Raw genomic sequence first — 27,400 nt, forward strand, 5'->3', positions numbered from 1 at the left:
TTATAACAGCTGTGAAGACAATGGGCAGTTTATTGCTCCAGAAACACATCTGGTTATCAGTTTCCACACTGCACCCTTGAGCTGCTGGTTCCTCATGCTGTAGATGAGGGGGTTCACTGCAGGAGGCACCACCGAGTACAGCACTGCCACCACCAGATCCAGGGGTGGGGATGAGATGGAGGGGGGCTTCAGGTAGGTAAATATGACAGTACTGAGAAAGAGGGAGACCACAGCCAGGTGAGGGAGGCACATGGAAAAGGCTTTGTGGCGTCCCTGCTGTGAGGGGATCCTCAGCACGGCCCTGAAGATCTGCACATAAGACAGCACAATGAAAACAAAACACCCAAAGCCCACAAAGACACTAACCACAAGAAGCCCAGCCTCCCTGAGGCAGGCATCTGAGCAGGAGAGCTTAAGGATGTGGGGGATTTCACAGAAGAACTGGTCCAGGACATTGCCCTGGCAGAGGGGGAGGGAAAATGTATTGGCCGTGTGCAGTGCAGCATAGAAGAAACAACTGCACCAGGCAGCTGCTGCCATGTGGACACAAGCTCTGCTGCCCAGGAGGGTCCCGTAGTGCAGGGGTTTGCAGATGGCCACGTAGCGGTCGTAGGCCATGATGGTGAGAAGACAGTACTCTGCTGAAATGAAAAAGACAAACAGAAAGATTTGGGCAGCACAACCCAAGAAGGAGATGACCCTGGTGTCCCAGAGAGAATTGGCCATGGATTTGGGAACAGTGGTGGAGATGGAGCCCAGGTCAAGAACAGAAAGGTTGAGGAGGAAGAAGTACATGGGGGTGTGGAGGTGGTGGTTGCAGGCTACAGCAGTGATGATGAGGCTGTTGCCCAGGAGGGCAGCCAGGTACATGCCCAGGAAGAGCCAGAAGTGCAAGAGCTGCAGCTGCCGTGTGTCTGCGAATGCCAGGAGGAGGAACTGGGTGATGGAGCTGTTGTTGGACATCTGCTGCTTCTGGGCATGGGGCACTGTCATAGGAGAAAAAGACAGTGACAAGTTAGGGGAGATGTCTCTGAGCAAAATCAAAGCCATTTCCAATAGACCGTGCCCCTGCACACACAGACACCCATTTCTTTCTCTAGGAGAGCTTCCTTCAGCTCTGTGGCTGGAGCTCAGGTTCGTGCTATCCGAGTGTGCAATGAAGAGCAGAGCCTCTGCCCATGGGCTCTTGATAAGCCAGCGCTACTCTGCAGAAGCGGGGAGGGGCAGGCACCAGTCCTGGTGTTCAACTTTGTCAGGTGAAAACAACGCAGAAGGGCCTGTCAGCATTGCCCACAGACCCACAGGTGAGATGAAAGCTGGGACACTTGTTCCCATGGACACAGCTGCATGAAAGGACCCACAAGATCAGTGTGTGACTCTGCAGCTGAAACTCCACCTCCCCAGAGAGCCTGGCAGCAAGAACAAGATAACAATAGCAATAACACAGTGGAGGAACAAGGGAAAACACAGTGAGGGTGTGGCTGAGAGAGGCCAGAGCAGAGGCATTGGGGCACTCAGACAGCGTTCCCCTTCCCCAGCTGTGCACGCCACCTCCCAGACACCACCATTGCCGGGCAGCTGCTCTCAGCCCCTGCGCTCTGCAGAGGGAACTGGGCCCGTGGCTGCAGAGCTGCACCACGGCTCTGCTGGAGCTCTGGCTGCAAAGGAGGTTCAGCCCTGACCCATGCAGCACCCTCTCAACAGCAAAAGGACCCTGCCTTGCTGGGGGTCACTCTATCCACCCACAGCTTCTCCCTGCAGAACCATGAGGAGCTCCCCAGGCAGCCTGAGTGCTGACCCTGGCAGGCGGCAGAGTCCCTGACCCATCACACAGCCCCCTGGGGTGCAGGGACCCTGCTCGGAAGGACAGCCCTGGGCACCCCTGGCTGCACACCCACCTTCACACCCTGCAGCCATCCTTGGGAGAAGGCAGCCATCATGCTCTGTCCCTCTGATGGTGCAGCAGGGAGTCCCTGCTCTGGAGCATGTCCTCCTCCTCTGCACTAGAGAAACTGTGAGAAGCCTCCTGAAAGATCCCATAGGCTGTGGGACGTGCTGCATTTTGGATTTTCCTCCATGAGCAAAAGCTACATTGGCCTGCAGCAAGAGGCTTACCGTGTAGAGGGCTGTGAAGATTTCTCCTCCAGTCAGCTCTCAGATCAAAGCCTTCCCACCCCAGACTGCCTTTAACCTCTCTCTGCCTCACTCCTCTCCCCTCACTGCCTGCAGGCAGTGCCCTCAGCCCTGCTGCCCTTTGCAGAGGAGCTGCTCCTGGGCAGAGCTGTCTCTCTGCAGCGCTGCCCACTTGCCATGAGCTGCCTCCATCCCAGGAGCCCAGCCCAGCTCAGCAGCAGAGGCCCAGCCCAAGGCACCACTTTCTCTGCCCCTCTGGGCTCCCTCCAGGTGTCCCTGGGGCTCCAGGGGAACCTGCTGGGAAACAGGCTGAAGGCATCACTGATGTTCCCTCCATCAACTTCGCCCCTGCAGTGTCATTATTCCTATTAGAAAAATAATTGGGCATGAGAATTACTTTTTCTGTCCCATCCTTAGACAGGACACCCAGGAAGGTGACAGGGAAGGATCTAATTTCTCCAAGCTGGGAGGATGTGTTCTGTTGAGTGAATTTAGGCATTTCATCCTGGGTCCTTAGACCTGGGGCTAGAAAGACACGCAGCTCTCTTTTGCCCATGCCACATCTCTGCTTTTGCACACACGAGGTCTTGGACTCTTGGTACCAGGGTTCCTTATGGCAAATATGAGCTGGCCTGGTTCCACAGCTGTGTTGCTTCAGTCCAAATGTGTGTCAGTGCCGTCAGCCAGGGGCACAGACAGGATGAGTGGGAGCCGTTAATGTTAGAGACAGAGCTGTGATACTGATGGAATAAACTGCCAAGGTGTGGTGGCAGAGCTCAGGACAGCTGGTCTTCAAGGACAGCATCCTCCAAGCTCAGCAAGGGTCCAGATCAAAACTCAGTCTAAACTTGAAAGGCAATTGAAGGGCATCATAAGGAGTGTTTACTGCTTCAGGAACAGTTAAAGAAGAAACAAAGATCCTGTGCGGTCAGTGCTGAATTTAATAAGAGCAGGTGTAGATAGATGTGAGATTCTCAGTGTCCTCTTTGCCTCAGTCTTCCCCAGCAAGGTCTCCCAGGCCTTTGTGCCTTGAGGTAGAACTCTGGAGGAGACCAGGCAGCAGTGGATGGGGACCAAATCAGGGGTCCCTTGAACAAACCATCTTTTACCAGTGCATGGGACAGGAGGGGCAGCATCGCAGGCAGCTGAGTGAGCAGGCCAATGGCACAGCAAGGCCACTCTCCAGCATCTTTGATAGGTCACGAAGACTCTAGGAACTCCCTGGTCACTGGCAGCACCTGCACAATGCCTACACCTTTCCAGAATGATGAGTAGGGGAATGAAAGGCTGTGCCCCAGTGCGTGTCCACTCGGATCCCATTTCTGGGTGTCTGAAAGAGAAGGCGACTGGATTTACCCAGGGGAGCTTGTTCCTGGCCATCCTCTTTGCTTTCTGTGATGAAAGGACAGGATTGCTGGATGCGGGGAGAGCAGAGATGGTCTTTTACCTGGAAGTCATCAAGGTTTCAGCATCATCCCTCCAGAAATTTCTTGTATCCATGTTAGGACAGTATGGGCTGCATGGGTGGACAAGTCGTTGAGTAAAAAACCAGATGGAGAACAGTTGGGCTTGGAGGAGTGTGGTACATGCATGGTGCTCTGCCTGGAGCCATTTAGCTAGTAGGGTCCTGCAGGGGTCTAGCTTGCAACCTGCCCTGTTTCACATCTTTTGAGTGACCTGGAGGATTGGAGAGAGTACTTTTTGATAACATTTGTGGAAGACATCCCAGTGAGGAGAGCAGGGCAGGGCTGGAGGGCAGGGCTGCCATCCCAAAGGACATAGAAACCTCATGATATCCAGTAAAGATTCCACCAAAGTCCTGCTCCTGAAGTGGATGTAGGCCCTGAAATGTCCTAGGACAGGGACTGGCTAGGCAGGTAGCAGCTCCACAGGAAAGGGTCTGCTGGTCTTTGGGTTCCATTAGGCAAAAGATGAGCCATCAGCAAAATGGCCAACAACAGCCTGGGCTGTGTGAGCAGGAGCACAGTCAGGGCACGTGAATCTCTCCCTCTGCTCAGTACTTGTAACACCACATCCAGAATACTTGCCCAGGTTTTAGTTCCCTGCTATACCAGAGGGACACTGGAGAGCTGGAGGGCCACAAAAGTTCAGTGGAGGGCCACAGAGATGGTCAAGGTTGGAGCACTGGTCCTGTTAGGAGAGGCTGAGGGAGCTGGGCTTGTTCACCCTGGAGAATGGAGGGCTTTGTGGGGAGGATGGAGCAGACTTGCATTGCCTACGGTGAGGTTCCCAAGAAGACGCTGTGGTGCAAGGCAGGAGCACAGGAGGCAATGAGCTGGAACGCGAGAGGGTCAGGCTCAATATTGGGAGAAAGTTTTGTAAGGTGAGGACAGCCAGACATGGGAAGCTGTTTCCCAGAGCGTGTGCGCTGCTTCCATCCCTGGAAGTTTCTCAGACTCATCTGGATAAAACCATGAGCAACCTGGTGTGACCCTGCTTTGAGGAGGATGTTTTCTACAGCTATCTAGCCAGGTCCCTACCAGCCTGAATGATACTCTCATTCCTCACCTCTCCATGTCCTCAACATGAGGGAAAGCCCTCAGGTTCCCTCTGACTGTGGAAATACTTCACATCAGGTACAAGGCAGCAGCACAGGCACCCCAAACAGTCCCGTTGCCATCCCTGGCCTCACCTTTAAGTTACTGCTTCCCTTTTTCCCCCTCTCAAATTCTTCACTGTTCTCATTCTCACACCTTCCAAAAAGGCCAGCCTGCCCTGGCTGGCTGGGGTGGAGTTCATTGTCTTCATAGCAGCCCGTAGGGTTCCATGTTTTGGATTTGTGACCAAATCTCTTTTAGCTATTGCTGAACAGTGCTTAAACAACAGGAAGGCCTTCTCTGTTTCTCACGCTGCCCTTCTAAGAACTGGGTTGGGGTTTTGGCTAGAAGTTAGGAGGGGAATCAGCCAGGACAGCTGACCCCAGCTGACCAAAGGGATGTCCCACACCATATGACATCATGCTCAGCAATAAAAGCTGGGGGAAGAAGGAGGAAGATGTTTGGAGTTTTGGCATTTCTCTTCCCAGGTAATTGTTACTCATGATGGAGCCCTGCTTTCCTGGAAATGACTAAATACCTGCCTGCCGATGGGAAGGAGCGAATGTCTTCCTGATTTTGCTTTGCTTGTGGGCACGGCTTTTGCTTTACCTGTTCAAGTCTCCTCATCTTGACCCATGAGTTCTTCCTCACTTTGCCATTCCAATTCTCTCCCCATCCCTCAGGAGACGAGAGTGAGTGAGTGACTGGCTGGGGGCTTAGAGGCCACATTACGGACTTATTTCTGTTTTCATTAAAAGCAGTAACAGTACCATGCTCTAAAATTTCCTCTTTTTCATTTTATTTTTGTCATTCATTCTGAATTCACAAGGTAGCTATAACTTAAGAGTATTTAGATTCTGGCATGAAGTGTTTAGAACACTGCTTTTTCTCTCATTGCTAACCCTTTCTTACCATTTCATGGCAATACCTGTCTGACAATGTTGCCCTTAATTCATTTCTGCTGTCTGTCTTTCATCCTCCTTTCAAGTGTGTGTGTGTGTGTGTGAGGAGTTCATTGTTTTACCAAAAAATGTCAAGGGGCAGATCCCAAACTGGTGAAATGGAGAAAGCAAGGCAAATTTTTCTGTGGTGGACACTGACACAACACCGTTATCTTCATTTTGGATATCTGAAGACCTAACCCTTCCACAGAGTGCCTGGAAGGTCTGAAGTCCCTCCATCTGCCCTGTATGTCAGCATCGAAGGTGAAATTACTCCAGTCAGAGGTGTTGTTTGGATTCCCCTCACAGCCTAAACCACCACATGGGTCAGGGGATATTCCAGGACTTCTCAAGGGGCATCATATTCCTCTGGACCAAAAAGTGGAATCTCAGGGGTCATGGCATACCAATACTTGTGTTCAGGGACCTGGTCAACTGACCCATCTCCATTTCTGTAATGGTGCTTGAGTTTACTCAAGGAACCCTTGAGTCGATCCCCATCCACTGCTGGCTGTCCTCCTGCACAGGAGGAGAACACGGGGGCATCCCCTCAACACAGGGAGCATCCCCGAGACTCATCCTCTTTGCCAGTCTCTCCAGCATAGCCTGTTTTCCTCCACTGCAGAACCCCACGTAAGCAAGCTGTCCCACCACATCTCATTTTATCCCAAACCATCACAGTTGTGTGACAAGCCACGGGGCTCCAGCTCCTCCTGCCTGCGATCCACCTCCTCCTGGCTGTGCACGGTTTGGCCGCAGCAGCTCAGCTGTGGCACCAGGGTGGAGCGCAGACTTCTCACAGGGAAACCTGAGCAGTGATCCTGACCAGAAGACCACGGTACAGCCAGCAGTGCTGCGCTGCACGTACAGCCTGGCCTTCATGCCTGTGCTGTGCTGCACAGATCCCTTGGCTGCAGGACAACCTCAGCAGCTCATTGTCCCAAGGGGCCTGCAGGCAGCTCCCACTCAGGACCAGCCCTTACGCCTCCTGCATGGCCTTGCCTGTACCTAACAGTGCAGCAAGGAGTTCTCATGAGAACTTCCTTGCTCTTTGACTGTAGAGATGAGGAAAAGAGGTGGTTTCTTGTAAACAAAGCAAAGAGCAGCTTGAATGACCAAACCAGGAGATTGTCTTCTATGGGCGGGGTCTGCAGGCATGCTGTGTGGGGGTCAGAGGCCTGTTCAGTGCTACACCACTTGGGGTTCCCACCATCTAAAGGCGCCTGAGATGATCTGCATGATTCTGTCCTTACAGGGTTAGTGTTAATGAGCAGCATTTTACAAGATCCCTCACAGCGTCCGAGTGCCTTTCTTACTGGAATTAGAATGGACCAGTGCCTCCTGGTGAAAAACACCCTCTCAGCACCCTTGAGTGCAGCCCCTCTGGTCCCATGGACTGGTAAGGATGTAGTTTGCTCAAGTAACCCCTGCCTTGGTCCTCATCCACTGCTGGTTGCTCTCCAGAGTTCTGCCTCAAAGCACAAAGGTCTGGGAGATCTTGCTGGTGGCAACTGAGGCAAAGAGTGCGTAGAGTATCTCAGCCTACCTACACCTACTCTTACTACATTTAGCAGTGGTCCCACAGTATTTCTGATTCCTCTGTAGCTTCTGTTCCTGAAGTAAAAACAGCTCATCTTGGTGCCCTTGCATGCCCTTTTCAGTTTCAGTGGAGTAGGACGTATTGCTGTGCTTGGGGGATACTTTCTTTGAAGACAAGGTGTATCCAGGCACACGGTGAAAATGGTTCATCTGTTCCTTGGCTGTATCATCGTGGGTGTGAGTAAAGACCCCAGTGTGATGTGCTTTGTGTTCAGACAATGCCTGCAGCTCTTGGGTAGAGAAGGGACAGACCTTGCCTTTCTGATGGCATCTGATGACTGATGCCTCTGACTGATGGCATCAGTCAGCGGCACACAGGCAGCAAATCGCACTGCTTGCAATGCCATCTGGGGTGTCTGTCACACACCCACCCTGAACGGGAATTGCTTTCCTATTGGTCATAAAATCATGATAGATTTACAGAATGGTTTGGGTTGGAAGGGACCTTAAAGATCACCTGGTTCCAACCCGCCTGCCATGGGCAGGGACACCTTCCACTAGACCAGGTTGCTCAAAGCCCCATCCAAGCTGGCCTTGAACATTTCCAGGGAGGGGGCATCCACAACTTCCCTGGGCAGCCTCTTCCAGTGCCTCACCACCCTCATAGAGAAGAATTTCTTCCTTGTATCTAATCTAAATGTACCCTCTTTCAGTTTAAAGCCATTACCCCTTGTCCTAGCACTACATACCCTTATATAAAGTCCCCCTCCAGGTACTGGGAAGTCTCCGCGGAGCCTTCCCTTCTCCAGGCTGAACAACCTCTCTCTACCTGTCTTCATAGGAGACCTGCTTCAGCCCTCTGATCACCTTCATGGCCCTCCTCTGGACTCACTCCAACAGGTCCATGTCCTTCTTCTATTGGGAGCCCCAGACCCGAACACAGAACTCCAGGTGGGGCCTCATGAGAGTGAAGTAGAGGGGCAGAATCACCTCCCTCGCCCTGCTGGTCATGCTTCTTTTGATGCAGCCCAGGATTCGGCTGGCTTTCTGGGCTGTGAGAGCACATTGCTGGGTCATGTTGAGTTTCTGATTAACCAACACCCCCAAGTCCTTCTCCTCAGGGCTGCTCTCAATCCATTCTCGGCACAGCCTGTATTTCTGCTTGGGATTGCCCCGACCCATGTGCAGGACCTTGCACTTGGCCTTGTTGAACTTCATGAGGTTCACACGGGCCCACCTCTCCAGCCTGTCAAGGTCCCTCTGGATGGCATCCCTTCCCACCAGCGTGTCAACTGCACCCCACAGCTTGGTGTCGTTGGCAAACTTGCTGAGGGTGCACTCAATCCCACTGTCCAAGTCACTGACAAAGATGTTAAGCAGCGCCAGTCCCAAGACTGACCCCTGAGGAACACCACTCGTCACTGCTCCTGTGCTGTCTCTGCAAGCCTTGGCATCCCATGGAGCTCTGTGGGCCTGGGTTTATAAATTAAATTGAGTAGACACCCGGATCTCTGCAAGGCAATGTGGGGATGAACATGAGGCAACTGCCGGTAGAGTGAGTGGAGACCTAGTGAATACAGCTGATGGAGAAGAGAAAGAGAGAGCCTGAGCTCTCCCTGTGGCACATGTCTCCTCTCAAGGCTCCTGAACGTAATGAGTGGGGGCAGGTTCAGGTGCCCTCATTGGGGCATCAGCTGTCATTTCAGTTGGCCAAAGAAAATTCCCAGCAGCCTCTAAGAGGATTCCCCCAGATGTTGGCCTGTCTGTATGAACGGCTCCATTAGAGCTTGCAGTTGCCTGCACAGATCTTTGACCACCCCTGACGCCTTCAGCGTCACCAGGTGTTGTGTCTGAACAGCCCAATCCTGCCCTCCATCCCCATTAACAGGCATGGGAACTGCGATAAGGAGCTCACACACAGGTGCCTCTTTTGTGCCCACCTGAACACCCGATGCGACAGGAATCTCACCTCCTGTTGGTTTGTGTTGTGCGTGGGAGGGAGCTAAGTCCCCTTCTAGCCCCAGGACTGCAAACCCACAAATGAGATGTGTCTATTGACTCATCTGCATCCCTTCCCTCAGCAGGGGTAACGCAGATCCCTCCTTGTCACTGTCTGCTTGTCCTGTGTCATGATGGAACAAGGTAAGCTGATTCTCCTGCCCAAGTCTTTTCCTGATAGAAGAAATGACAGTGCTGGGAATAATTGTGTCTCCCCAGCTGAGAGAGGGAAAAGAAGTGTTTTCTTTCAGCCTGTTTCACAGCAGGTTCTGTTTCACAGCAGGATCTTCACAGCCCTCTACATGGTAAGTCCTTGGTTGCAGGACAATGTAACTGGTGTTCCTGGAGGAATCTCCACAAGCTGCTACATCCCACAGCCTATGGGATCATTCAGGAGGACTCTCGCAGTTCCCCTAGGGGTAAAGGAGGAGGACATACTGCAGAGGAGGACTTCCCTGCTGCACCATCAGAAAGAAAAGGCAATACAGCTGCTGCCTTCTGGGGTTTTGAAGATCAGTGTGCACCTGTGTGTGCCCAGGGCTGTCCTTCAGAGCAGGGTCACTGCACCCCAGGGGGCTGTGCACCAGGGCAGGGACTCTGCCGTCTGACTGGGTCAGCACTCAGCCTGCCCAGGGAGCGCCCTTCAAAGCTGTAGGGAGAAGCTGTGGGTGGAAGCAGGGCAGGATCCCTCTGCTGTCCAGAGGGTGCAGCGTGGGTCAGGGCTGCTCAGACTTCTACATCACCCAGCGGACATTTGCAGAAGGTCATTTTAAAGATGGCTGTCAAGGTAGGGGATTGCCTGAAAGGAAAGAAATCTGTGCTTTGCGTTTATCCACTCTTGATAGGCTGGGTGGGCAGTGGGAGATAGGAATCTATTTCTCTGCGCTGGAATAGGCGATGAGACCTCAGTTCTCATTAGGACTTGTCTGAGCTGCTCCTTAGCCCCTGCACACACAGAGATGCCCCTGGGCAGTGCCCTGCTGCCAGGAGGTGCCTGCAGGGCAGAGCTGAGCACACAGCAGGTGGGATGGGTTCTGTGAGCATGGAGAGGGAGGAGATGTGGGGATTCAGGCATCTCCCTGCCATCCCCTGCACTGCAGATGCTTTCCTGAAGCAATCCCCTGGTCTCCTCACTCACACAGCACAGCCTCTGCCCTTAATGGCATGGAGACTTGGCCATGGGTTGCCTTCCCATCAGCCTGACGACCAAAGAGAGTTAAAATTCAAGGGTCTGACTGTGTCTTCCTCTCCTGCCTCCCCTGGCAGGGCTCCTTTGGCATGTTCTCCTCCCTGCCACCCTTCTTCTTACTGTTACACTCACTGCTGGTGTGGGGGGGTGAGGATTCAAGTGCAGCTCAGACACCAACGCTGCGTGTACTGTCATGGACATATGGCCATGGGGGAAAAGCATCCAGCTCGCACCCTGTTCACCTGTGGGGCTCTGGGGACTGCAGTGTGTGCGGCTGGCAGGGATCTCAGCCTCCCTTCAGGACATAACAAATTCAGGAGAGTTGACTCTGTCCTTGGGAGGTCCTGCTGGGCTGCAGGCTGCCCTCCCGTAGGGCACAGCTCTCCCAGGGCACCTCTGTGTTTTGCAGGAGCCCCATGGAGAAGACACCTCGGTGCTAAGGCCATTGAAATGCTGCTGGGTGGCTGCATGTGGGCAGCTGTCATGAGCCCTCTGTGTCCCTGGTTGGGAGGGCAGAGCTGAGATCCTCCTCAGGTACCATGAGATGGGGTGAGGGGTTTGGAGATCTGCACTGGGAAACTGCATTCCTCTGCTCCCAGCAGTGGCCTCTTTCTTTTGGGGGGAACACAACCCAAACTCCCCACAGCTCTGCTCTGCAGTCAGGTGAACTGGGAGTAACAATGCTGAAAAGCTCTTTGATATCAGGGTTGGATGTAATCTGAGATCACCCCGAGTTCCTATTTACCTGTTGCTGTAGGGCAGGACTGAGTCCTGCAGAGCCCCCAGCAGAGCCTCCTGCTCCCTGGGGCGCCCTCAGCCAGCACCAACCAGAGCTCACCAAAGGTCTTTTGGAAAAGTGAAGGGCAGTATTGGGGCTTTCTATAAGAAATTGAATAGATTTTTCTGAAAGCGGTCAGCGCTAACTTCTCACTTCTTTTACCTCCTCGAACAGATCCTCATGCCCACAGGGATAAAATGTGCAACAGCAGCTCTGTCACCCAGTTCCTCCTCCTGGCATTCACTGACACACGGGAGCTGCAGCTCTTGCACTTCTGGCTCTTCCTGGCCATCTACCTGGCTGTCCTCCTGGGCAATGGCCTCATCATCACCACCGTAGCCTGCAACCACCACCTCCACACCCCCATGTACTTCTTCCTCCTCAACCTCTCCCTCCTCGACCTGGGATCCATGTCCACCACTCTTCCGAAATCCATGGCCAATTCCCTCTGGAACACCAGGGCCATCTCCTACGCAGGATGTGCTGCCCAGCTCTTTCTGTTTGTCTTTTTGATTTCAGCAGAGTATTTTCTCCTCACCATCATGGCCTATGACGGCTACATTGCCATCTGAAAACCCCTGCACTACGGGACCCTCCTGGGCAGCAGAGCTTGTGTCCACATGGCAGCAGCTGCCTGGGGCACTGGGTTTCTCCATGCTGTGTTGCAGACAGCCAATACATTTTCACTACCGCTCTGCTAAGGCCATGTTGTGGACCAGTTCTTCTGTGAAATTCCTCAGATCCTCAAGCTCTCCTGCTCATCCTCACACCTGAGGAAGGTTGGGTTTCTTGTGGTTGGTGTCTTTGTAGACTTTGGGTGTTTTGTTTTCATTGTGTCCTATGTGCAGATCTTCAGGGCCGTGCTGAGGATCCCCTCTGAGCAGGGACGCCACAAAGCCTTTTCCACATGCCTCCCTCACCTGGCCGTGGTCTCCCTGTTTATCAGCACTGCCTTGTTTGCCTGCCTGAAGCCCCCCTCCATCTCCTCCCCGTCCCTGGACCTGGTGGTGGCAGTGCTGTACTCGGTGGTTCCTCCAGCAGTGAACCCCCTCATCTACAGCATGAGGAACAAGGAAATAAAAAATGTCCTATGGAAACGGGCCCAATAAATGATGTTTCCCTGACAATAACCTGCCTCCTCTTCTCTGCATGTTTCCCAGAGTTTATCTTAGGCCACAAGTCTGCCTTTTTCTCCTGTGATAATTCTACTTAGAGATAATTGTCTGGGTTCATACTCCTTCTGTGGAGGTTTGATCCTGTTGTGCCTGACCCTTGCACAACACTGTGCCACATGTAGCCTGTCAGATAGCAGCTCTTTGATTAAAGGAGATCTCCTGGGTGCAGTGCCAAGAAAATATCCAAGGAATTCGTTTCTGTTCTCCTTGTGTTCTCACTGGTTTTGAGGCTAAGCTCATGATAATGTTGAGTTCCATTGGATCAAAAGTTCTGCTTTTAAAGGCTCTCTTCTTGGTTTCCAACGGCAGGGGAGATGGTCCATGAGCTCCCCATTATCTCCTCAGGTTGCTTCATGTATGACAGGACTCATGGCATACACCAGACTCTCTGGAAATGAATTTGGAGGGGTGAGGAGAGGAGGGGGACTTCCCACGTGCCCTGGGGTTGGAATGAATGGAGACTCAGAAGGTAAAACACCCTCAAATGTGAAGTTCCCCCAAAGTAAAGCAGTAAATCGAGGTATCCATGAAAAAGGACTCTGTAGTGCCATGGGAGTCAGTGCGGACTCAGCAGGCACAGGGAGGGGAGAGTGGAGAGCTACAGGAGGTGCCTGAGGAACCCCAGGGCCAGGACTCTGGTGCTGTCCTGGGGAGTGGGGCTGGTGGCAGCAGAGGAGGGGGAAAATTCAGTCAGGGTTGGGGCTCACCTACAAGATGAATTCAGGAGAGCCAGAGAGTGCCTAGCTTCTGTTTCCTCATGCCCTTGTGGCGAGCAGCAGCCCTGGGGCTGATGGGGAGCCTGAACCCCGCTGCCTGCCCCCCAGCAGCTGCTGTGGCCTTCAGAGGGGCTGGGGCTGTGGGGTGAGTGCCCAGAGCTCTGCAGCAGCCTGCGCTGGGCAGTGCCATGGAGCCAGCCCAGGCTGGGCTGCTCTGCTGGGCTGGGCTGGGCTGGGGAGAGGGCAGGGGAGGTGGGGAGAGGTGGGGAGGGTCTGGGCTGGGCTGGAAAGAGCCCGGGAGAGAAAAACACCAGTGTAGAGCTAAGGTGTGTGAGTGTGCAGGGTAGGGGCAGCCAGCACTCCCAGTGCAGAGCCAGGTGTCATGGTGAAGGAAGCAAGGCACCAACGGTGCAGAAGAGAGGGGCCTGTTCTGCGCCATGGTCCCTGAACACCCCGGGGAAGCTGCCCCAGGAAGATTGTCCCAGACCTGTCCCACCCACTGGCCATTTCCATCTCTGGCCATACACCCCAGCTCTGAGGAAGGACCTTTGCTGCATGGTCACCCCCATCCTCCTCTGGGGCTCAGTCATACCCAGCTCCACTGCCATTATTAATCAAAAGGAAACGAGTTTTCTCCTGACTCTCATCACACACCAAGTCCCACAGCTGATCTCTCAGCCAAGCCTCTTCTCAGACAGCTCCAGCCCAATCAGGTGCTTGTCTCAACCAATTTTTAAAATCTCCATTGACTGAGATCTCCCCAGCTGGCCTGGGTCCTTGTTCTGGTGTTTGGCTCTGAGGGATTTCTGATAAACACAGCTCTCTCAGCCTCTCCTTCTCCATTATGTGCTCCAGGCCCCAGCCATTCTTCCGGCCTCTGCAGGACTTGCTTCAGTCTGTCAGGATCTTCCTTGTGCTGCTGAGCCCCAGGCTGGACACAGCAGTCCTGCTGTGCTGGTCCTGTAGTGGGTTAGCCTTGGCCAGCAGCCAGACACCCACCCAGCTGCTCACTCACAGCCCCAGCTCAAAAGGACAAAGGCAGAAGATAAGGTGGACTAGCTCATGTGTCAAGATAAAGACAGGGAGATCACTTACTCATTACTGTCATGGGCAAAGAAGAGATGACTTGGGGAAGATCAATTGAATTTATTGCCAATTAAAAGAGATTCAGATAGAGAGAAAGCATAGGAAAAATATTCAAGACCATTTCCCCACCCCACTCCTTCTTCCCAGGCTCAAATTACTCCATTGCTCCCAATTCTTCTACCCACCCCAACCCCAAGAGGAGCTGGGGGGATGGTGAATGGGGCTTATGGTCAGCACAGAACATCTCTGCCACTCCTTCCTCCTCACACTTCTCCCCTGCTCCAGCGTGGGCCCTCTCCACAGGATCCCACTGTGTTTGCTGTCAAGGCTATGTGCTGTTCATTTCTTTCCGTCTTACTGTTCTCCCTCACACTCACAGAATGACAGAGATGTTGAGATTGGAAGGGACCTCTGGAGTTCATGAAGTGCAACTCCCCAGCTGAGACACGGTCAGTAGAGCAGGTTGCTCAGGACCTTGTCTAGGTGGGTTTGGAATACCTCCATGGATGGAGGCTCCTCAGTCTCTCTGGGCAACCTGTTCCAGTGTTTGAGCACCCTGACAGTGAAAAAGTGTTTTCTTGGGTTCAGAGGGAATGTCATGTGTTTTTCTCCATGTCCATCAGCCCTTATCTTGACAGTGGCCCGAGAAGAGTTTGGCTCCCTTGTCTTCATTCCTTCCCATCAGATATTTATGCACATTCATAATACCCCCCAAGCAATTTTTTTCTCCTGGAAAATTAGTGAAAAAAATAAGTTTTTTCTCATTTTTCTCTGGAGCGCTCCATACAGGATAGACATGGACCTGTTGGAGCTGGTCTAGGGAGGGCCACGAAAATGATCAGAGGGATGGAACACCTCTGCTGTGAGGGAAGGCTGAGAGAGTTGGAGTTGTTCAGCCTGGGGAAGAGAAGCCTCAGGGAAGGCCTTATTGCTGCCTTTCAGTAATTAAAGGGGGCTTAGAAGAAAGGTGCGGACAGACTTTTTAGTAAGGCCTGTAGTGATAGGACAAGGGGTAATGGTTTCAAACCAAAAGAGGGGAGATTGAGACTAGATATAAGGAAGAACTTTTTTTGCAATGAGGGCAGTGAAACACTGGCACAGGTTGCCCAGAGAGGTGGTAGATGTCCCATCCCTGGAACCATTCAAGGTCAGGTTGGACGGGGCTCTGAGCAACCTGATCTAATTGAAGATGGCCCTGCTCGCTGCAGGGAGGGTTGGACTAGATGACCTTTAACGATCCCTTCCAACCCAAACCGTTCTATGATTCTTTCTATGATTCTGTGATAAGTAAGTACAGTGCTGGGATACCTTAGGTGACTGAGGAGCATTAGCTTTGAAAGCAGCCTGATGTGTTGCTTGGGGATTCACAGCTTTGGCAAATCCCCAGAAAACCACCGCTTTGTGTTAGAAGCAAAAGGCAGGGAGCACAAAAAGACATATGTAAAGCCTAGGTACACAGTGAGGTGGGGAATCTGGGGGGTGGCCAAAGTCTGCAGGAGAACTGCTGCAGGCATGGGACAGCATGGAAGAGCCCCTGGTGGGGATGACTGAGGGCCTTGGTGGGGCTGGGACTTGCCCAACACAACCAAGGTCTCTCTCCTCTCAGCTATGAGTATTGTCACTGCCACCAAGAGCCACAAGGGGACACCATTTCCTTACAGCCCCATGGCCTCGATGCTTCCTCATCCCCCCTAGAGTCCAGGCATTCCTAGGGTTGTCCTGCACTCATCATCGCACACCCCCACATCACACTGCTCCATCAAGAGCCCTGAGCAACGCATGAGGAAAAGGATCTCCCTTCCCAGGTGCCAGGGATCAGAGCTTGCCCATCCTTCTGGATGAAACCCATCAAGGGCTGACGTGGCAGCAGAGCCACCTGCACATTGCCTTGGTCACCTGGAACCAGTGCTGACCTCTTGCCAGTTTAAGGCAGCCCCCAGGGAGGGGTACCTCCAGCCATGCTTCCCTTCATGGCTTCACCTGTGATGGCTCTCAGGGGGCCCACTGGCACCCTCAGAGTCCTGGAGATTTGAATCACATTTTAAAGGCTTCTTCCGCGACTTGTTCAATCTCCTTTTGTTAGCTGCAGTTCGGGAACTTGGCACCAGAGGGCTCACGGAAATGCAGCTACCCTAACATGCCATGGCCCTCTGCAGTTTTCTTTAATGCCTCCCTTCTTGGGTGGTTCATTAGGGAGAGTTCAGAAGTATAGTCTAAATGAGAAGATGTCAAAAAGAAATAACATTTTTAAAAGATTTATGCATTTTCATTATTTTTCTGCTTACAGAATAAATGATATAGACAGTCTCCAAGTCATATTGATCCCGAGGGTCTCAAGATGAAGTATGAACATGCGGGAAAAGCAAGACCCTTTCTGTCAGACACTCTAGAGACCCTCTTCATCCCCCCCACCCCACCCCACCCTGCCATTTCTCTCGCCGGTCACCTGAAACTCACATCACTCATGTTCAAATGGAAGCTTTTCCCACTTAGGCTGGACCTGAGTGTCTCAGCCTCCATTTCCTTCTGCTTTCCTTGGAGAAGTGGCTGCACAGAGACACAGCATTTCTCTTAGTTAACAAGAACAAAAACAACAAAAATCAAAAAGAAAAGAATAGTTCAGTAAAAAAATAAATTACATTCCTCAGCTGTCCATGAAGTCCCAGTTGCCTCCACTAAATCCCACTTGTACTTTTGAGGGGAAAATCTTCAGTGAGATTAGTAGGAAAAGCACAGAGAGAAAGGTAATGAAGGAGTTGGCTACAGAGACAGTCAGGAGACAGGAGCAGCAAGCTTTCAACTGCCTGAAGCTCCAAGCAGCACCTGGGTACTTGGGAGGGGTCTGAGGGAATGGAGAGTAATGGGAGGAGGAAAACCAGAGGGACACTCAAAAAGGCATCTGTGCAGACAGTCTGCTGGAGAAGATGACTTGAGAAAGGGTCAGTTGAATCAGGACATGTGGGAATACCTAGAAGATTAGTGAGATTCAGTACACTCCATACTGGACAGAGCAGTGGCCAAGCAAGTGCCGGGAAGATCAAGGTTTCTTCTCCCGAGAGCAGTACACATCCTGGAGAGTTTCATGATGGCAGCACAGGAAAACATTCTCTCTCTATGAACAGTACTCAAACATTTCAGCTGATGAAAATCTTCCCATACTACATAAATGTGGAGAAAATGTCCTCATCTTTGCAGGCCAAGCTCAGTTCCTGACTCTTCATGGTTTGCAAGGACCTGATCCAGGTGAGCATCACCTATGTTGGTCCAGCTGGTGGCTTTGCAAAGAAATTGCTCCAACACCCTCCAGAAACCTATTGGGCTGTTTTCACAGTGCTGTGCTCCCCTTCCAATGAATGTCAGGGTCATTAAAGTCCCCTCAAAGAGCCCCATGTCACTGATCTGGAGACTTCCATAGGTTGCTTAAGTAAGAGCCTGTCCACCTCCTCCCCTTGATCACCAGTTCTTTATCTCCCATCACGATGTCGCCCTAACTGGCCTCTCCTCCGATCCTCACCCACAAGGGCTCACCCAACCTGTTGACTTTCCCAGCAAGGAGCTCCCGACATCCAAGCAACTCCTTCGCACAGAAAGTATTCCTCTTCTGATGCTCCCAGCCTGTGTCTCGTGAAGAACCTTTATCCATCCATCGCAGCACGCCAGCTGTGGGAGGTGTCCCACTGTGCCTCAGAAGTCACAGCTTGTGACAGACCTCGGGGCTCCAGCTCCTCCTGGCTGTTCCCAGTCAGAGGAGAGTGTTGCACATCTGGGCTGCAGCCCCTGAGCCGTGGCTCCAGGCCAAGCTCAGCCTTGTCATGCTGAACAGGGACACCAAGCACCCAAGAGCCCATGTGTCCTGGCTTCAGCTGGGATAGAGTTAATTTTCGTCTTGGTAGCTGGTATGAGGCTGTGTTTTGGGTTTAGGATGAGAAACAATGTCGATGATACACTGATGCTTTGGTTCTTGCTAAGTAGTGCTAAGCTGTCTCTAAATAGGCGCTAAGTGGCGCTCACACTGGTCAAGGACTTTTCAGCTTCCCCTGCTCTGCCGGGGGCACAAGAAGCTGGGAGGGGGCACAGCCAGGGGGAGTGCTGACGCAGACTGGCCCAAGGGCTATTCCATACCATATGACGTCATGCTCAGTATATATAAGCTGGGGGAAAAAGAAGGAAGGAGGGGGACATTGGGCATGATGGCGTTTGTCTTCCCAAGTAACCGTTACGTGTGATGGAGCCCTGCTTTCCTGGGGATGGCTGAACACCTGCCTGCCGATGGGAAGTAGTGAATGAATTCCTTGTTCTGTTTTGTTTGCGTGCACGGTTTTTTGCTTTGCCTATTTAACTGTTCTAATTTATTTTACTTCAATTATTAAACTGTTCTTATCTCAACCCACGAGTTTCCTCCCTTTTACCCTTCCGATTCTCTCCCCATCCCACTGGGGGGGAGTGAACGAGCGGCTGCGTGGTGCTTAGTTGCTGGCTGGGGTTAAACCACGACACCATGTGCGCAAAAGCTTTGCTGCATGGCAGAGACATGCTGGAGCGGATGGCAGATGGCATAGTAAGAAAGACTTGAGGTGCCCCAAAAGAGAGCAATGCCTGCTGTCCCCAAGGTCAGAGAGCAACAGGGCTGGGCTGGGCAGCCCTGGCAGGAGAGGCCATTGCTGTCTGTGGTGTCTTTGCAGCCCTGGAGGGACTCTGGTGGAGAGAGGCACTGATCTCCTGGAAGGACAAGGTGCTGCTGAAAGCGTCCCTGGGTGTGGACATCCTGTGATCTAGGCACACTCCAAATTCACTGGGCTCTTTGAAGACTGTATCGTCCAGAGGGTGAGTAAAGGATGGGGCAGAGGAGAACAAGGAGAAGCTGAGAACATAGGCCCACAAGTGGAGAGCCCAGTGCAATGTGTTTCTTATTCATGCAGTGCCTTGCATCTGCTGGATAGAGATGAGACAGGGCTGGCCTCACTGCAGGGGTGGCAATCAGTCACTTGCACACAAGCACCGAAGGAATCTGAGATGGCGCCTGGGGTGTCTGTCACGCACCCGCTCGGAGGGGACATGGCTTCCCTGCAGGTCCTGTGCTGTCCCTGCCAGCCACAGGCAGGTTTGGTGGAGAGCCTTGGCGTCTCACAGAGCCATACAGGCCTGTGTTTGACCATTCAACGAGCAGCTGCCCTGAATTAGGTTAGGCTCCATGGGGCTGTGTGAGACAACTCTTGTTACAGACAATGGACAGCTAGTCAATACAGCTAAAGGAGGGGAGAAAGAGAAAGACTTCCCTCTCCCTCTGGCACAGACCTCCATTTGGTCAGCTGGACACCTCTCTAGGCGGCCCTGAACAGCGTGAGTAGGGACGGGTGGTGATGTCCTAAATGTGGGCATCTGCCGTCATTTCACCTGGCATCCTCACCAGGCTGCGGGGTGCTGCCACCAGATGTTTCCCAATCTCTCAGTACTGCTCCTTTATCGTGGACTACACATGGCACCTCAGATGTCACCAGGTGTTTGTGTGTGAACTCCTCGTCTCCATCTCCATCCGTGACCCTGGGACCACAGAAAAGGAGTGCAGGTGCCTATTTTTAGTAGACACCATGACTGAAGCAAGAGGAATCTCACCTCCTGTGGGTTTGTGGCAGGCATGGGAGGGAGCTGAGGTCCCTTCCAGCCGCAGGACTACAAATCCAGGAGGAGATGCCTCCATTGACTCAGCTGATTGCCTTCTCTCAGCATGGGTAAAGGAGATGCCTCCCTGCCAGTGCCCAGGTGTCCTGTCTCATGATGGGCCAAGGAAGGGGGATTCTCAGACCTAACTGTGACTCTGAGAGGAGAAAGGCCACTGCTGCAAAGAAACGTCTCTGCAGAGGTGAGACAGGCAGCATCGGTGATTCCTTCAGTCTCTTCCCAAGGAGGTTCCTGGAGAGCCCCAGGGACACCTGGAGGGAGCACAGAGTGGGGTGGGGGGCAGAGCAAGTGATGTCTTGGGCAGGTCCTCTCCTCCTGGGCTAAGACGGGCTCCTGGGGTGGAGGGAGCTCATGGGAAGCAGGCAGCAGTGCAGAGAGACAGCTCTGCCAAGGAGCAACTCCTCTGCCAAGCGCTGCAGGGCTCTGGGAAAAGGAGTAGGGCAGAGCGAGATTAAAGGCAGCCTGGAGGGGGAGGAGAGAGGAGAGCTGCAAGGGAAGAAATCTTTCCAGCCCTTGTCACGGTAAGTCTCTTGGTGCAGGGCAATGCAGCTGCTTTCCTGGAAGGGTGTCCTAAAGCGTTCATAGCCTCCAGCCTACGGGCTCTGTCAGAAGGCCTCCCAGCCCAGGGGCTCATGTTAGACAAAGGGGAAGGGGTGAGGGCAGGGTGTGCAGCCAGAGCTGCCCAGGGCATTTCAGAGGGGACTTTTCCAGAGGAAGAGCAAGGCAGGGGATCCCTTGAAGGTAAAGAGCTTTCCTGAGTCTATGCTTTCAGTTTCCTGCTGTTTCAGGAAAAAGGGAAAAGGCGCTGCTATGTTTGGAGAGAGAGACTGAGAGTCCTGAGCTGCCACCCTGAGAGATCAGTAGGTCTGGTGGGAGGCAAGTCAACTGCTTCCATCCCCTCCTCTACCTCCAGAGAGCACCAGCATCACCTTTGCTCTCCTCAGCAGGGTTTGTCTGCCCTACTCCTCACTGCCTGCAAACGGGGAGTACCTCTAGAGAGTGCCTGGAGCGGGGAGGTTTCTTCAGGTGAGAGCTGAGCAGACAGGAGTTGCTGATGGGGTCTGTGATCCCTGACAGGGAAAACTTGGAGGGAGAAAACAGTTCCCACCAGGGATAGCTCCAGGCTGCAAACACATGGGCAGAGTGTTGTAGGAAACTCCAACCAGCAATGTCATGGGAGGGAGCCTTTGGGAAGCTCCCTATCATCCCCTCCAATGCAGACACCTTCCTCCGAGCAAGACCCCTGCTCTCGTCTCCCACCCAGCACAGCCTCTGCCCTCAAGGCTGTGTGGTCCAGGGCAGGAGTTGCCTCCTCTGCAGCCAGAGCTCTGGCACAGCAGAGGGGCATCTCCCCTGACACGGGGCCGCTTCCCTCTGCAGGGCAAAGGGGCTGAGAGCGACTGCCCTGGGCTTTTGCTAACCGGGAGGTGCTGTGCTCTGCTGGGTGAGCAGAAGGCTTTCCTGAGTGCCTGGCTGCCTCTCCTCTCCTTGCTTCCCTTAGGAGGAGAGTCACAGGGTTTTCCTTTGTTTCTCCACATGCTTGTGCTGCTCTTCTTCCTGCTCTTGGGGTCTCTGGCAGTAACAGTGGTGGTGTGGGGCAAGGGGTGGGGGTGCTGAGTGCCTGCTCTGGCCCTGACCTGGAGGGCGCTGCCCTGGAGGTGTTTCCATGGGACCAAGGTGCCCAAGCCCTCTCTTCATTTTCTTGGCTGCAATGAGTGGTTGGGCAATGAGACACTGCTTCCCTTAGCAGACAGCACCTTCAGACACCTGATCAGGCTGGAGAGGGAGTCCTGCGGGGCTGTGAGCATCACTCCAGAAGGGCACAGCTCTCCTGTAGGACCTTGGTGATGTCTGAGAGCACCTGATCTGCCAATGCCAATCAGCATCCTTGTCCTGTGCTCTCCGTCATACTCTGCAGAGCTGTGCTGGAAAGGAGAGGTGTTTTGAAATCTGCACCTGGAACAGGACCCCTCTGCTCCCAGGACAGTCCACTGGCTTTTCTGGAGCAACCTCTGTGTGCAGTCGTCCTCCAGCTGTGAGAGGTGCAAGCCCAGAGCAGCTGGGCACCAGGCTGATGGACAGAGCAGCCCTCCTGCATGGGAGCACTGACCCAGGTTTACACTGAGAGCAACAGCACAACGTGGGAATTTGACCCTTTCCAAGAGTATTTCCCAAGTGGGATGGGGGTGTCTGAATACTAAAACACAGCGTAACGAGACACATTTGCTGCACCTCATCTCCCACCTGCCTCTGGGGAAGAAAGCGTCCTTCAGAGCTTTCACCCTGCGCTCTAGTGCAGCACAGGGAACTCCTCCCCAGGAAGCCTCCCTCCAAACACACTGGGCTGTTGCTGCCTCCATGGGTCATTGCTGTAAAGCAGGGCTGACCCTCAAGGAGCCCCTGGGGAGAGGGCACGGCTCTGCACAGCACACTCAGCCAGCACAAACCACAGCTGAAGCCTCGGAGCTGCATAACAGTCCCCCAGGAAAGAAAAGCTGCCTTAGGTATTTCGAATGAATGAATCAAATTTTGCTCAGAGAAGCTTCTCTGAATTTTTCTGGTTTATCTCCTTTGGCAGTTTCCATGCCCAGAGACAGCAGGTGTCCAATGGCAGCTCCATGAATGAGTTCCTTCTCCTGGCATTCACAGACAGGAGGGAGCTGCAGCTCTTGCACTTCTGGCTGTTCCTGGGCATCTACCTGGCTGCCCTCCTGGGCAATGGCCTCATCATCACTGCCATCGCCTGCGACCACCACCTCCACACCCCCATGTACTTCTTCCTCCTCAACCTCTCTGTTCTTGACCTGGGCTGCATCTCCATCACTGTCCCCAAATCCATGGCCAATTCCCTATGGGACACCAGGGACATCTCCTACGAAGGATGTGCTGCCTAGGTCTTCTTTGTATTCTTCCTGTTTGGTGCAGAGTATTCTCTTCTCACCATCATGGCCTATGACCGCTACGTGGCCATCTGCAAACCCCTGCACTACGGGACCCTCCTGGGCAGCAGAGCTTGTGTCCACATGGCAGCAGCTGCCTGGGGCACTGGGTTCCTCTATGCTCTCCTGCACACTGCCAATACATTTTCACTCCCCCTCTGCCAAGGCAATGCTCTGGACCAGTTCTTTTGTGAAATCCCCCACATCCTCAAGCTCTCCTGCTCACATTCCTACCTCAGGGAGGTTGGGCTCGTTATATTTAGCACCTTCTTCTTTTTTTGCTTGTTTTGTTTTCATTGTGCTGTCTTATGTGCAGATCTTCAGGGCCGTGCTGAGGATCCCCTCTGAGCAGGGACGCCACAAAGGCTTTTCTACGTGCCTCCATCACCTGGCCGTTGTTTCCCTGTTAGTCAGCACTGTCATGCTTGCCTACCTGAACCCCCTTTCCATCTCCTCCCCATCCCTGGATCTCGTGGTGGCAGTGCTGTACTCGGTGGTGCCTCCTGCAGTGAACCCCCTCATCTACAGCATGAGGAACACAGACATCAAAGAGGCCCTGCAGAAACTCTTTGAACACAGACTACTGCAGCATCAGTAAGGTGGCCATCATCCTCAGGAAATGCTCGCATGCTTTTTTGATCATATATTTCTTAGTTTTGTTTATTTTATCTCATATATTACTTCCACTTAAGTAATATTATTACCCCCCTGCCAGAGTTTTCTGACGTAAAAGACCCCACATAGATATGGAGCCAGGCTCCCTGTCTAGGGAAACAAAATAAAGAATCCAGCAGAAAATTCTTTGACTCTGCTCCCATCTCGTACAACTCCTCTGGAGCTCAGGGTGCAGCCCCAGCATACAGGAGGGGTCAAGGAGCCACGAGCCCAGCTGCCACATGGAGGAGCAGGCACTCGTCGGCCTCGGGGCTGCCCCTCACTGCCTCAGTGGGCAGATCCTTTCTGCCACCTTCATGTTGGGGCTGCTGCTTCCCTGGAGCCATGGCTGTTGACAACAGCAGGACCTGGTCTCTTCAGAGCAGCACTGCCAGCTCAGGGGCCTGTGGAGAGCGTTGGGTGGGAACCAAGACAAGTTGGCCAGGGGAAAGGGATGGCCAGGGAAAAGAGCAAGGGAGCATTTCTGTGCCTGCAGGGGGGAATCCATGAGAAAGAGAAACCTCTTTCTGCAGGCATCCACTTGGGGCACGCTGCTCTGTGCCCTGGCCAGGACTCTTGTGCTGGCGTGGGAAGGGGGACTGGCAATGATGGGGCATGGTCAGTCTGTGGCATCTCCTGGACCAGAGACCATGCATCCTGCAGTTTCCCTAACCTCCCTTTCCTCATGCCAGGGTGAGCCTCCAGCCCTGGGGCTGATGGGGAGGCTGACCCTTCTCTGCTCCCTTCAGAGGGGCTGGGGCTGTGGGCTGCGGCGGGCACTGCCGTGGGGCCAGCCCAGGCTGGGCTGCTCTGTGGGGCTGGGCTGGTGAGAGGGCAGGGGAGATGGGAAGAGCCAGGAAAGGTCTGGGCTGGTCTGCAAAGTGCCCAGGAGAGGACACCACCAATGTTAGCTGAGCTGTGTGACCAGTTCGTGGAGAACTGTCTCCCATGGCAGGGACCCGACGCTGGAGCAGGGGAAGAGTGTGAGGAGTCCTCTCCCTGAGGATGAAGGAGCAGCAGAGACAACATGTGATGAACTGACCACAACCCCCATTCCCTGTCCCCCTGCACTGCTCGCAGAGGAGGAGGTAGAGAAAATCGGGAGGGAAGCTGAGCCCGGGGAGAAGGAAGGGGTGGGGGGAAGGTGTTTTAAGATTGTTCTTACTTCTCATTGTCTTACTCTGACTTTTGATTGGCAATAAATGAAATTAATTTCCTCGAGTTGAGTCTGTTTTGCCCATGACAGGAATTGATGGTGATCTCCTTGTCCTTATCTCAACCCATGAGCCTTTTGTCATATTTTTCTCCCCCTGTCCAGCTGAGGAGGGGGAGTGATACAGTGGCTTGGTGGGCACCTGGCATCCAACCAGCGTCAGCCCACCACAGAAGTAGAACATTGCCTTCCCTTTAAATTGTTTCCTTAATTTCTTCGTTGCTTCATTTTATTTTTTGACATTTTCTGAATTGTTCTGTCATAATCAGGCCTATAACATTAAAAACAGTATGTTTGCGTCTCACATGGAGTTCAGTGCCCTCAAACACTCCCTGCCCAGGACTGGCCTTGCCACTGCTCGCCCTTTCACACAGCCGGTCACACTCTGAGGGGCTGAGCTCTCTCAACCGTTCCAGAGAAGAAGGGTGACCGTCTTCAGGGAAACGCTCTGTTTCTGCATGGCCAACATATTTGTGTTACCAGCACTTCTGGAAGGAGTCCCGAAATCAGCAAGACACACTCCCTTCACATTCCCTCCGCGGTGCGTGAATTGTCACTCTATTTTAGGTGCAGAAAGGGACAAGATTGTCCTTACCCAACACCAAACACCTCAACGCAGATGTCTACCTCTAATCGAGTTGCCTAGGCTTCCCTTTGCAGTAAATGGAGAGACAGAAGATGTCTCAATCGAGATGCCTGGTGATTTCCTGGTGACCAACTAATGCTCCAGAAGGGAGCCCTGGGTCACATTTCCAAGCACCTTATGGGTACATCTGTAACCCTGGGGGAGTTACATCTGTAACTCAAGGGCCAGGGAGACTTGGGGGCAGATCTTACCAGGCAAGGGGTGGGGAGGTGAGGCAATGAGATCCTCAGCCTCTTCCATGCCTGTGCAAGGCCTTTTTGACCGCACTGGTGGTCCAAGTAATTGAATCTCGCTGGGATTTATCTGTCCCTCACTGTCAGGAGGGTATCTCGGGCCAAATTAGCCTCAGATCCACACTTGGGACTTCGTCTTGGGAAGAAGAGCCCAGGAGTGAGGAGCTCAGCCTCACACTGAAAAACTTTCCTTATCTCCAGGCTGAATGCTCATTGTTTTTTCCTCCCAACCATCACTAAGAACACAAGAGCCTGGCTCTGTATTCTCCATGACCTCCTGGTAGGTACTAGCAGGCTGGGCTGAGGTCCCCCCTCAGCCTTCCCTTCTCAAGGCTGGACAAGCCCAGCTCCCTCAGCATCTCCTCACCAGCAAAGTGCTCCAGTCCCTGGCTGTCCTCAGGGACCTTTGATAAACCCAATCCAGCTTGCCAAAATCTTTCCTGAATTAGGGATCTGAAATCTGGATGGAATATTCCAGAGAATCCCTTCCCTGCATCTCCTGGCCATGCTCCTGGTTGTACAGCCCAGGATGCTGGTGGCCTCCCTTGCTGCCAGGGCGCACAGCTGCCTCCTGTCCAGCTCGCTGACCACCAAGACCTTTCCCATTCCCTAACACATCGCCCCATGCCCTCCTCCTCTCAGCCCATGGAGATCACCAGCACAGCAGCATGGCCTTGTGGGGGGCAACTTCTTCAGTCTGTTCCTGACCTCAGCTTTGGAAGAAGAGCCTAACCTTCAGACACCAGCACTGAAGAAACCCCTTTTATTACAAAGATGTGACATGGGAGGCCAGCTGTACAATCGGGCCAGACACATGTGCAAAGACCTTTGGGTCAGACACACTGGGTTCATGCCTCTGGAGAAGCAGACTGCATGCAGACATTCCTGGAGAAACACAGTTATCACAAATAAAATGCCCAAAGCACAGGAGATTCCCCAGATACATTGGAAATCACTTGTGAAGAGACACAGGCAGCTTATTGCTGCTGAAAGACTACGGATTGAATGAGCTGCTTCACTGCGTCTTTGAGCTCCTGGTTCCTCATGCTGTAGATGAGGGGGTTCACTGCTGGAGGCACCACTGAGTACAGCACTGCCACCACCAGATCCAGGGATGGGGAGGAGATGGAGGGAGGCTTCATGTAGGCAAACATGACAGTGCTGACTAACAGGGAGACCACGGCGAGGTGAGGGAGGCACGTGGAAAAGGCTTTGTGGCATCCCTGCTGTGAGGGGATCCTCAGCACGGCCCTGAAGATCTGCACATAGAACAGCACAATGATAACGAAACACACAAAGTCCACAAAAAGACTAAACATAATAAGCCCAACCTCCCTGAAGTAGGAGTGTGAGCAGGAGAGCTTGAGGATGTGGGGGATTTCACAGAAGAACTGGTCCACAGCATTGCCTTGGCAGAGGGGGAGGGAAAATGTATTGGCAGTGTGCAGGAGAGCATTGAGAAAAGCACTGCCCCAGGCAGCTGCTGCCACGTGGACACAAGCTCTGCTGCTCAAGAGGGTCCCATAGTGCAGGGGTTTGCAGATGGCAACGTAGCAGTCACAGGCCATGATGGTGAGAAGACAGTACTCTGCTCCTACGAACAAGGCAAACAGAAAGAGCTGGGCAGCACATCCTGCACATCTGTGTCCCAGAGGGACAGATGGTGTCCCACAGGGAATTGGCCATGGCTTTGGGGACAGTGGTGGAGGTGGATCCCAGGTTGAGGAGGGAGAGGTTGAGGAGGAAGAAGTACATGGGGGTGTGGAGGTGGTGGTTGCAGGCTACAGTAGTGATGATGAGTCCGTTGCCCAGGAGGGCAGCCAGGTAGATGCCCAGGAAGAGCCAGAAGTGCAAGAGCTGCAGCTCCCGTGTGTCCACGAAGGCCAGGAGAAGGAAGTGCGTGATGGAGCTGTTGTTGGACAT

At 53.2% G+C, this 27,400-nt stretch overlaps 1 protein-coding gene and 2 pseudogenes across 3 annotated transcripts; 2 read left to right on the forward strand and 1 right to left on the reverse strand.

Moving 5' to 3' along the window:
• LOC309603518 (olfactory receptor 14C36-like) lies at positions 1 to 27,400 on the reverse strand (the record flags this gene model as incomplete). Its single annotated transcript, XM_082338346.1, has 2 exons — positions 1 to 759; positions 27,197 to 27,400. The coding sequence occupies 2 exons, from the start codon at positions 27,398 to 27,400 to the stop codon at positions 1 to 3; spliced, it is 963 nt and encodes a 320-aa protein (XP_082194472.1).
• LOC309603531 (olfactory receptor 14A16-like) lies at positions 11,502 to 12,245 on the forward strand (annotated as a pseudogene). The gene has a single exon. The product of its transcript is annotated as an olfactory receptor 14A16-like (transcript).
• LOC309603513 (olfactory receptor 14A16-like) lies at positions 22,411 to 23,329 on the forward strand (annotated as a pseudogene). The gene has a single exon. The product of its transcript is annotated as an olfactory receptor 14A16-like (transcript).

The sequence above is a fragment of the Platalea leucorodia genome (genome assembly GCF_965183815.1).
Source record: "Platalea leucorodia genome assembly, contig: HAP1_HAP1_SCAFFOLD_119, whole genome shotgun sequence".
Classification (NCBI taxonomy): domain Eukaryota; kingdom Metazoa; phylum Chordata; class Aves; order Pelecaniformes; family Threskiornithidae; genus Platalea; species Platalea leucorodia.